Consider the following 10,605-nt stretch of genomic DNA (forward strand, 5'->3'; position numbering starts at 1 on the left):
GTAGAACATCTTGCAGTGAGTAATTACACAGTCGTGTCAAAGGATAAATAGCTATTGATGGACATTTTGTTTAGATTGAATCTATGACCTTTTGATTCTGAGGTGGTCTCACTTGATTTATTTGATGTTAATTGTTGATTTGACAGTTTTAACATTATTAATGAAGTCTCAAACATGTCAGCTTTTTTTCTACATACAGTATAACTGAAACTCAGTTTGGTGTGTGTGTGTGTGTTGTGCAGGGAGGTGGTTGACTCTATGGTGCAGCATTTTAAGGTGACAATCTTTGGGGATCGCAGGCCAGTATATGATGGAAAGAAGAGCTTGTACACAGCCAACCCACTGCCTGTGGCACCTGCAGGGGTGAGCTGGAAAAAAGACACACATGAAAACACACACATTTTTCTTCATTGCAACCTGAATGTAAACCATGTGTGATATCTAGTGAGAATACTTACAGACACACAATCTCAGCAGCTCACCATTACCTGAACCAAAAATGACAAAGTGTATGCATACACAAAATTGACACCTGCCCTCACTAAATGCACTCTGCCTTGATCTAACCTTCTTTGTTTCCCCACTCAGGTGGACCTGGATGTCACTCTACCAGGTGAGGGAGGTAAAGATCGGCCCTTCAAAGTTTCCATCAAGTTTGTATCTCTGGTCAGCTGGCACATGCTACACGAGGTGCTCACTGGTCGCAGCATGCCTGAGCCCCTGGAGCTGGACAAGCCCATCAGCACCAACCCTGTGCATGCAGTGGATGTGGTGCTGCGACACCTGCCCTCCATGAAGTGAGCTGAAGATTTTATGCTACCTGTTTTTTCAAAAAGGTTCAGACTTATGGGTTTACTTCTGGGACAGCTGGAGATCTAAATAGATCATTAATTGTTAAGGAGTGTTCTTATACAGTAGACTCAGCCAGTTTGAGTCCAGCACGGACCATTGCCTAAGGTGCAAGGCCCTGAACCCCTAACTGCTCATCTGCTGGGTTAAGTGCAGAGGATTAACAAATTTCCCCTCAGAGTTGAATGAAGTATAATAAATAAATAAGGAGACAGCACATTTACCCTTGCTAAATCTCCCAACCTTTATCTTCAGTCAGCATACATAGAGGCAAAACACAGAGATACACATTAGAATTTTTTTCCCCCTCTGATACTGATAGTAAATGTTATATTATATTAGTTTTGTCACAGTGGCACCAATATCAGTACTCTGATCCCAACGGAAATAAAAGAAAGCTTAAATGTGCTCTCACGAGGCGTAATATTTGACCTCAAACCATCTTCCACTCTATCACTTTCCTAAGCCCCAGCAAAGCACTGTCCAGCTGAACACAATATCACCACTGCATTTAATTAAAATCATTTTCAAAGCATTATTAAAAAATGGGTATCGACACCTTTCATTGAGCTCTGTCCACAGCCCCCACGGGCCCTGTACTGGCAACGGCATCATGACACATTGTCGGTCCAGGATTCACCAAGACATGTGCAATTATTAATGTGTCTCCTGGGTAAAGTAAAATGTCGACGGGTCCAGGCAGTGTCACCACCCTCTCATTTCACTGAGTTTCAGGCCATATTGAATAGCAGCTGTATAAACACATATTGACCTACATTATAAATTCAGGATGTGTGAACTAAATCTTACATTTCCTGTCATCTCCTGCACCCTTTCCTTCTTGCCCCTTACTTGTTCTTCTCTTTTCATCCTGTCCTTTTTTCGTGACCTTTGATTGTTTTTACCTCCTGTTATATTTCATTCCTTCAATCTCTTTGCTCTTTTCTTATAATTGCTACTTTTCTTCATCTAGGTACACTCCAGTGGGTCGATCCTTTTTCTCGGCTCCAGAAGACTATGACCATCCCCTGGGAGGTGGGAGGGAGGTTTGGTTTGGCTTCCATCAATCTGTGCGCCCTGCCATGTGGAAGATGATGCTTAACATTGATGGTGAGAACCAAATTCCACCTTGCATTTATTTTGCTCCAATTGTACCTCAGGGCTATATGGCCTCACATCTACAACAATGTAAATGCTGTTTTTATTGCTAACACAGTAAGAACTCTGGCTGATACTGCTGTCCATATTTCAAAATATTCAAATACAAAGATTTGATCTTTCTTTTAAAAAAGAAAAATTCAATTGTCTTCTTTTGTGCAGGCGCACAGAATTTGTTTTCTCTGTGCCTCTTTCACAGCAGGGGAAATGAGATTTTAATAATTAAACAGATAGATTACAGTAGACTGACATTGAGCCCCCATGATACAGGCTATTTTTAGTGATTTGTGCATGATCAATTTACTTTCACTGATGTTATGTTTGAGGAAATGTAATAGCTGTATTTAACATAAATCTAACTTGACAATGTCATGCTCATGAGAAAGCTCTTTCACTGGAGCTGAATGAGGTCTGCAAGATATACTCAAGGCTTTTTCCTCATCGTGGAGGCTGAAACTGTTGTGCTGTGCTGTGGAACAAAATATTTTTTTTATGAAGTGGAACACTTCCCATGGCCCAGAGAGTGAAACTATCTCGCTCTTCGTATATGCTTGCATGGTCTTCCTTCTGTTCAGTATTACCCTGTTATGAGTAAACTTTACTCTCCACTACGTTTGTTTATACTGAATGCAAATTTCTTTTCTAACAATAGATGTCGTCATATCGCACAGCCCTAGCGTCGCTCCTGCTCAACTCACTACTTCTCAGAAAGGAGCCAGTTCTGCTTCCTGAGAAACAGTTTTTTGTAAATGAATGGAATAGTTGAAGATGTAGTTTGGTAATTGGCTTTAGCACTGGACTCTTGTCAGTAGAGAAACTCTGTTTGAAGACCTGAAATAGTGAGCTACAATTTAAGTCCATTATTATTTGTAGAAAATAAGTGCCACAAAGGATGGTGGAGAATGCAGGAGACTGCGGGAGGTTGCTTGAGACCAACGAACTTGGAGAAAGTTGGGTTCTTGGCTGGATGGGAACGGACTAGTCGGTTGCTGTGGAAACAGAGGGCAGCTAGTTTGTGTGTGTGTTTGTGTGTGTGGCTGTGCCTGCGTGAGTGAGACGGTGGGTGTTGCTGGGGTCAGGAGGTTAACCGTGTGGAGCATTTCCTTGAGACAGCTTTTGTTTTGCTCCAAGTGCTTGAAGCCTCCGTCTGTATTTGAATCTTTCCCTCCCTACTCTCTTTTGTTTCATTTTCCCGCCCTCTCATCCTTGGAAACCGGTCAAGTCAATTGGTCGACTGAAGTCTCTTGTTAGCTGTCCAGCAAGAAAGTAGAACTCAGTGTTTTGCAAAGCATTTGTTTTCTAACTCATCCGTATTGCATTGTATATTGGCAAAGCAAAATATTATGCCTGTTTGAATACATGCGCATAAAGGCAACAAACCCTGCTTCCCACACTCTGTGTAATGTGTTAAATATACCAAATCATCAATCAACAAATTTAGGTTGTCCCTGGTAGAATTATTCCTGATGCTTTTCTTTCAGTTACTTATTTAAATTAATTGTTATTATTCCAGCTCTCGTGGCTGTGCTGTGTTGCTTATTTAGTGTGCATGACTGTTTCTTGTTTTCATTTTTCTCTTAGTAGTCATACTATGTCAGCTGTTTATTGCTGCTGTTCGGCTGGTTGTCTTTTACTATTATTATTATTTTATTGTTTGTTTGTTGTTGGTTTTTCTCCTCCCCAAGCCCCCTCTCTGTTCTATTGCAGGTTTCATTGCTTTCTGCAACTGGTGTTTCCCACTGCTTTTCCCTGTTGTCCCCACCTTCCATTCCCCTTCTCTTACAGGTCTTGTCCTTTCTCTGTGCTGTCTGTTTGTGCCCCCTGTCTGACCCGGTGACATATCAATACACAATTAAATAAATAATAAAACAGACAAAGGAGTATATTAATACTCTCTTGTTAAAGTAAAATCTGTCTGGCACAATATGGTATCCAGGTCATCATACTCTATACCAGGCTGCTGGGCAGGACAGGTTTAAAATAAATAAAAAAAATAAAAATATACCAAATCATTGTAATCATAGAGAAATGAGACCATTAAATTTCATTTGCATGAATGACTCATAATGCTTCCAAACACACAGAAGTTAAATGACAATGCGTGGGGAAGACAATTAGGTGTGATGTCACTTTCTACTAGTGGTGAAAGGCTCTCACGTCTCTCAGTGCAAACCAGAGGTGTAAGAGAATGTGTGTACAATTCGGTCATCTGCCGTCTTGTTAGGATGTGCGCTTGCAGAGCAAAGGGAACTTTGTGCTGCTTGAATTGCACTATCCGTGTCAAATGAGTGATACATTTATTTAGCATAGTGGGCTGACTACATAAACATTATGTGATAAGCCTCTACAAGGGCTTCATAATAGCTACAATGTGTGTCCCTGTGTCACTTTGTTGTGTGAAAACTCCAAAAGCAGGTACCATTTTGAACATATAGTTTACATTTCTGTTCGGTTTCTATTTTCAGGCATGCACCCATCATGTATACCATCCAATTTAAACTGTGATGTAACTGCAGCCAGTGGTATAACAGTGTTGCTTTATAGACTTTCAAGTTCAGTGAGTGTTATATCTGGGCTGCCAGCTCTCACGCATTGATCATGAGGCTCACTCTCTCATACCACACGACCACTGTTTAACACAGTGAAAAAATCTTTTTTAAAACTGATAACATTAATCACCTTTGCCCCACTGATTGAGTCGCAGACAGTTTGTGACTAGAGTGGTTTTAAAATATGAAAGTTAAGTTTGGATACATGAAGGTAAAAAAAATTATGTACCTATCTAAGCCATTAAATTGTGTGCCATAGAACTACCAGTCCTGTCTGATGCACATTTACCACTTTTCTGACAGAATGATTAAACTAAGCATTTTTTCAGGGGGAGGCCCCCCAAACCCCAAATGTCATATCCTTGAGATGAAAATTTGAAAAATTAAATCACCAAAAGCACCCATTTACAATTTATATAATTCAGTCATACCTGCTCATATATTTAACCCTCCATATTCTCCTGAGGGTCCCATTTTTCAATGCCACTTCGCCCCTATCCTTATGACCACATTTAAATGATTCCATGAATTCACTACAATGCAGGAAAACGGTCTCTGAAATTAACAATTTTCTGGAGAGAGATCTCCAGATACCCTGATTATTAGGTTTGGTCTCCCGATTTAGGTTATAATGTCTGGAGGTCCAGAAAGTATGCTGATCAACCATACTTATTTGTCGTTGACCATGATTATTGATATGGCTTTTCATCTATACATATTTCAAAATTGTGTTTTGTCTGCTGAACTGAACAAAATTCCTGGGGGTTGAGGAGTGAAGGCCCCCAACCCCTGAGGTATACTCTTAGACTGCAACTTCAGCGATGCAGAATCTCATTCCAAACTAAATTGAAAAGTTGGCAGCCCTGGTTATAATATATTGTTGTTGTTGTTGTTGTTTTTGTGTCTTAAATTACTCTTGTCCTTGCTTTATATTGCAGTGTCTGCCACCGCCTTCTACAAGGCCCAGCCAGTCATCCAGTTCATGTGTGAAGTGCTGGACATCCACAACATAGACGAGCAGCCCCGCCCTCTCACAGACTCACACCGGGTCAAATTCACCAAAGAAATCAAAGGTGAAGATGGGGTGTAAAATGTGCCTGCATGTGAGAAAGAGTGTTAAATAAGACAAATATTATTTCATTATGTGTGGTCTAGAGTTTGAGCAGGAACAGTGAGAGCACACGTTGCAGCCGACACTTCCTTAATGCTGCTCCGACACTTTATTATTCACCAGGTTTGAAGGTGGAGGTGACACACTGTGGAACCATGCGGAGGAAGTACCGCGTCTGCAACGTGACCCGTCGGCCTGCCAGCCATCAAACGTGAGTCAGCCTCCAGGCAGGCGAGGGAACAGGACACTGGGCAGAGTGTGTGGATGGGGTGAGGGTGGGGAACACAGACCACAGAGGATGCGATCACCAATTCACCACCAAACAAACCAGATAATGGCTGACTCATCTGACAACCATGCATTCAACATTAGTCATAGTGAAGTAGCCGTTGTGTGGCTGCTGATCTTCAGTGTTTTTCATCCAGAGGAGAATACCTTGCCGTGTGTTATCCTTCACATGGCGTATTAATCCCCATATAGCCATCAAAAAGGATGGTCCATACATATATGCCAATGTGCTTTTTATCAATATGCTGTTCTCTTATAATACTAATTTAATGATATTTGTTCAGTGATTGCTACTCTCTTTTAAAGTGTTGTTAAAAGGTGCTATGGCTATATTTTATAGCGACTGACTTACATTCAGTTCAGTCAGTCTAATTTACTTTGCCTAAGTGGCAGTGTAGTTTTTGACATTTCTCTTTCTCTGCAGGTTCCCTCTACAGTTGGAAAATGGCCAGACTGTAGAGCGTACCGTAGCACAGTACTTCAGGGAGAAGTACAACCTGCAGCTTAAGTACCCACATTTGCCCTGTCTACAGGTGGGCCAGGAGCAAAAACACACCTACCTTCCCCTGGAGGTGAGAGAAAACAAGTTGCTATTCCTTATTTTTCAATTTAAACACAACTCCAAGTATTAAATCTGCAGTTTATGGTGTATTGGACAGCTCCCAGGTGTGCTTATATATAAAATGTAGAAATAACCTGTAGAAAAAGCTTAAGTATGCCCAGAAAATCATGACAAAAATATGATGAAAAATACATGTCACCACCACGTTTGCCTTTGTTTTCTTGCAGGTGTGTAACATTGTAGCTGGTCAAAGGTGCATAAAGAAACTGACAGATAATCAGACCTCCACTATGATCAAAGCCACAGCTCGGTCTGCACCTGACAGGCAGGAGGAGATCAGCAGGCTGGTGAGTTGATGAATCAGGAACTCACCTTTCACTTCATAGACACCATGTTTAATATACTATACATTCAAAGCTATGACACTTGCATACTTCATCAACTTTTTTGAATAAGCAGGCTCTTGAAAAAAGTAACAGTCGTTAAAATTGTTACATTTTTATATATATATATATATATATATATTTTTTTTTTTTATTGATAGTAAACAATAGAGTGACTAATAGTAACAAATAGTATTGCATCGTATAATAGTCTGCATCATATACTTATCATACTGTCCTTTTTCCGCTGAAATGTGTCTAGTCGGCACACAGGCATTTTTTTCTTATGTTGTACAGTGCTCCAAGCATGCACCATCATTCAGATGGTTAGGTGTAATTTATACTGTACATTGTTGACCGTTAGAACCATCGTTCAAGCTCTAACTTTAAAGGAGGTGGGTGTGGAAAGAGACAAAGCAAAATACTGCCTGGATTGCTAAATTTAGGGCAAAACACTCTCTGTACCTAGAAATGATCTCATATGCAGAAATCATAGCTTATTATTTAGAATTTCTGAGCCTTTAACAAGTTATGTTGACTTCAGCATGTTAGCTTTTGATAGCCATTTAGTTGGACATCTCTATTAAATGCCTGCGTTGCTAAGCTTGTCAACACTTGGTTGCCATGCTGTTCATCTTGATGTCAAATTGTTTGTTTTGTAATCACCTCTCCCAGATTCTCATTTTATATTGTTAACGGAGGCATGTCTGCCTGCATGTCCATTGCATTTGGCAATTACTAGGCCGGGTCAAAAAATTCCAGAGCCGTAATGGCTTTAACATGTGCATTTGGCTGCTGCAATGTCTACAGCGTTTTGTTTATGGCAAGATTGACACACTGTACGCTCCCTCAGGCAATGATAAGATTTGCAATGCACATTTAGTACCTGGTGTTACCTTATTAAACCATGTCTCCCTATCTCTTCACTCGAAATTACTGGACTTGCTTAGGAAATCATTTTAGACATCACTGTGGTGGGGTTTTCATTTAGATACACAGTTGCTTGAAAGTGTGGGTGGAATAGCAGAGGTTGAGAGACAGACAAGGACAAAACAAGCAGTTAAGCAGTGTCTGTCAGATGGACATAATTAATTCTATAATAAATTTGGATATCGTGCCAGCTGGGCTGATCATGTACCCTGTGCTTACAGCCACTTTGGATTAGGATGCTGGCACATGACATTTTGTTGCATATTACTGATTCAAATTTTTCCTATCCACAAACCTCTTGTAAAATAATGAAAACAGTAAAAATGCTCACTGCAGAAGAAGGATAAAGGAAAATGAATACCCACACATACACCTGCAAGTACCCTAATGAGGCATTTTCTGTAGCAAGCATTGGCATAAGGTATAAAACAATGAGGCAAGCATCATAGACATCACATTTTTGTAATATAATGCCCAGTGAACCAACTGCTGCACTTCATTCTTTAAGAGGAATCAGAGCTGTGTCACAATACACAAATTTTGTTGTACTGTACAACATCCGAAAAATAATTGTCCATACTGATTTTTGTATGAATTAAACAAACGAGATATAATGTAGAGTTGAACAACTAATCTAAATTGTATCAAACTCGCAAAATGGCCTTCTACAAATTGCAGTATGTGCATTATTTGTTATCGTAAATGTCAGTCAAAATTCCATTTTACGTTAAATAGCTACCTTACCTTTTAAGCAAAATAAACCACACAATGAATGAGCAGGTAAAGGAAGAAAGTAGAACACATGGCTACATACATACACACGCACACTGCTAATGGTATATACTATAACCTTTCAGTACTGCAATTGTCTCTAGTCATTAACAACTGTGTTGTATCCAATTTTCTCACCCCCTTTTCCCTGCAGGTGCGCAGTGCCAACTACGAAGCAGATCCTTTTGTACAGGAATTCCAGTTCAAGGTGCGAGACGAGATGGCCCACGTGACGGGGCGAGTGCTACCCGCCCCCATGCTGCAGTACGGCGGCAGGGTGAGCACAGAGCACTTTATGGTACCCTTCCTTTAAATCACGCCCATTCTCTGTTTGTCTGACACGCTCTCCCCTTCCTCAGTTGTTATTCCACTGTCTCTAAGGGGAACTAACTCACTCGCTTCGATTTGTACTTCATAGTGTCAGTCTGTATGGCTTATTTCGTTGTGGTTTAGTCTCAGTAATGAAAGATAAAAAAAAAAAGTAAAATAATAAAAATAATAAATAGATAAAGCAGATTGCTTTATAAATTTTGATGTGTTTTGAGAGAGAAAACAGGGCAGGAAACATTGTTGTCCATCTGCCACAACATTTGCCTAATTGTTAATTTTCTTTGGTGAAGTAAAGAAGAGGTTTCTGACAACTGGACAAAGAAGCAACTTATTGAGACTGAACCACGGTGTTCATTAACATCTGTCTGTTTATCTTCTCTGAGGAGACATGCCTTTACTATTGTACATTTCGGTGTGTTTTACTGGGAATTATGACACCTTTATGCACTGTATGTTGTGCGCAATACACACCAAATTGCATCTTATTACTATAGATTCCATCACACAGTGCATCATGCTATCTTCACATGAAAACCCACTTGATAATGTTTGCTATTCGATTTAGAGCCTGACCGATTGCCTGATATGGGCCTATGACCGGTATCTGCGTGCACCGGGGGGGGGGGGGTTCTGATTCAATCCACTAAAATGGTAGCTGTAGCATGAATCTCATAGCTGGCTTGACAGAGTAGAGAATACGTGGTTTAGTAGAGAGCAGTATTAGAATGTAATTAAGTAAATTTAGTCAAGGACTGTACTTTGCACGGTTTAAAGGTATCTGTACTTTACTTCCAAGGCATTTTCTGCTTCTTTATACTTCCACTCCTACAGTTCAAAGGGAAATACTGTACCTTTTACTCCACTGCAGTTATTATTTTGCAGCTGTAGTTACTAGTAGTAGTACAGTACTCCTGTTCTCTGTCTCTATCTAATCTCTACATTTAAAAATGGCCATCTTAAAAATAAAATGTTAAAGAATATTTAACCTAAATATTCTTTCAATAAAATTATTTGTTCAAGAAAGCAGACCTTGGAGTACCTCTGCATAATCACAATCCACACAGATAAGGTCTATTTTAATTTTCAAAAATTCAATATATCTGCCGCCATATTGGTAATCAGTGAATCTTTCCCCTCTAAAATGAGTATTGGTCTCAAAAAATCCCGTCATAACGGTCAGACTCTAATTCAGTTTGAAAGTTAAATGTTTCTCTGGTGCAAGTGCTTATTTCTTTAACTGACAAGTCTGATTTTCTGTAAACAATTGTTTATACATTTTGGTATGGATGAAGAGTGTGTATGGGTTCTGTGCGTTTTTAGAAAGTGTGTGTTTGTATCTGTATGCGAGTGTGTGCACACTTGTGTTTCTGCCAATTCAAATGTGAGTCCGTATGAACAGTATGAATGTGAATGTTTGCCCACATAATCGTGAGTACATGTGGTGAGACTGCAATGTTGTTTCAGAACCGCACTGTAGCCACACCCAGCCATGGGGTGTGGGACATGAGAGGGAAGCAGTTCCACACCGGGGTGGAGATCAAGATGTGGGCCATTGCCTGCTTTGCCACACAGAGGCAGTGTCGGGAAGAATCCTAAAGTATGATTATTTACATGTGTCTGTTTTCCTGAAAAATGTTTTTAATTCCTTTTCTGGGATTCTGTCATCATTTTGCC

General features: G+C 40.1%; 1 protein-coding gene across 1 annotated transcript in view; it reads left to right on the forward strand.

The window, feature by feature from the left end:
• Positions 1 to 10,527, forward strand: part of LOC119887847 (protein argonaute-3-like) — a 30,740-nt gene extending 20,213 nt beyond the window's left edge. The window contains exons 3-11 of the mRNA XM_038698426.1: positions 243 to 363; positions 589 to 797; positions 1,823 to 1,959; positions 5,495 to 5,629; positions 5,791 to 5,878; positions 6,380 to 6,527; positions 6,745 to 6,864; positions 8,756 to 8,878; positions 10,396 to 10,527. Of these exons, the coding sequence (XP_038554354.1) occupies positions 243 to 363; positions 589 to 797; positions 1,823 to 1,959; positions 5,495 to 5,629; positions 5,791 to 5,878; positions 6,380 to 6,527; positions 6,745 to 6,864; positions 8,756 to 8,878; positions 10,396 to 10,527 (1,213 nt within the window). The remainder of the gene's footprint in view (positions 1 to 242; positions 364 to 588; positions 798 to 1,822; positions 1,960 to 5,494; positions 5,630 to 5,790; positions 5,879 to 6,379; positions 6,528 to 6,744; positions 6,865 to 8,755; positions 8,879 to 10,395) is intronic.
• Positions 10,528 to 10,605: the final 78 nt, after the last annotated feature.

This window comes from Micropterus salmoides, unplaced genomic scaffold (genome assembly GCF_014851395.1).
Source record: "Micropterus salmoides isolate LMB-PRFRI ecotype aquatic unplaced genomic scaffold, ASM1485139v1 Ms_hic_scaffold_438, whole genome shotgun sequence".
NCBI classification, from domain to species: Eukaryota; Metazoa; Chordata; class Actinopteri; order Centrarchiformes; family Centrarchidae; genus Micropterus; species Micropterus salmoides.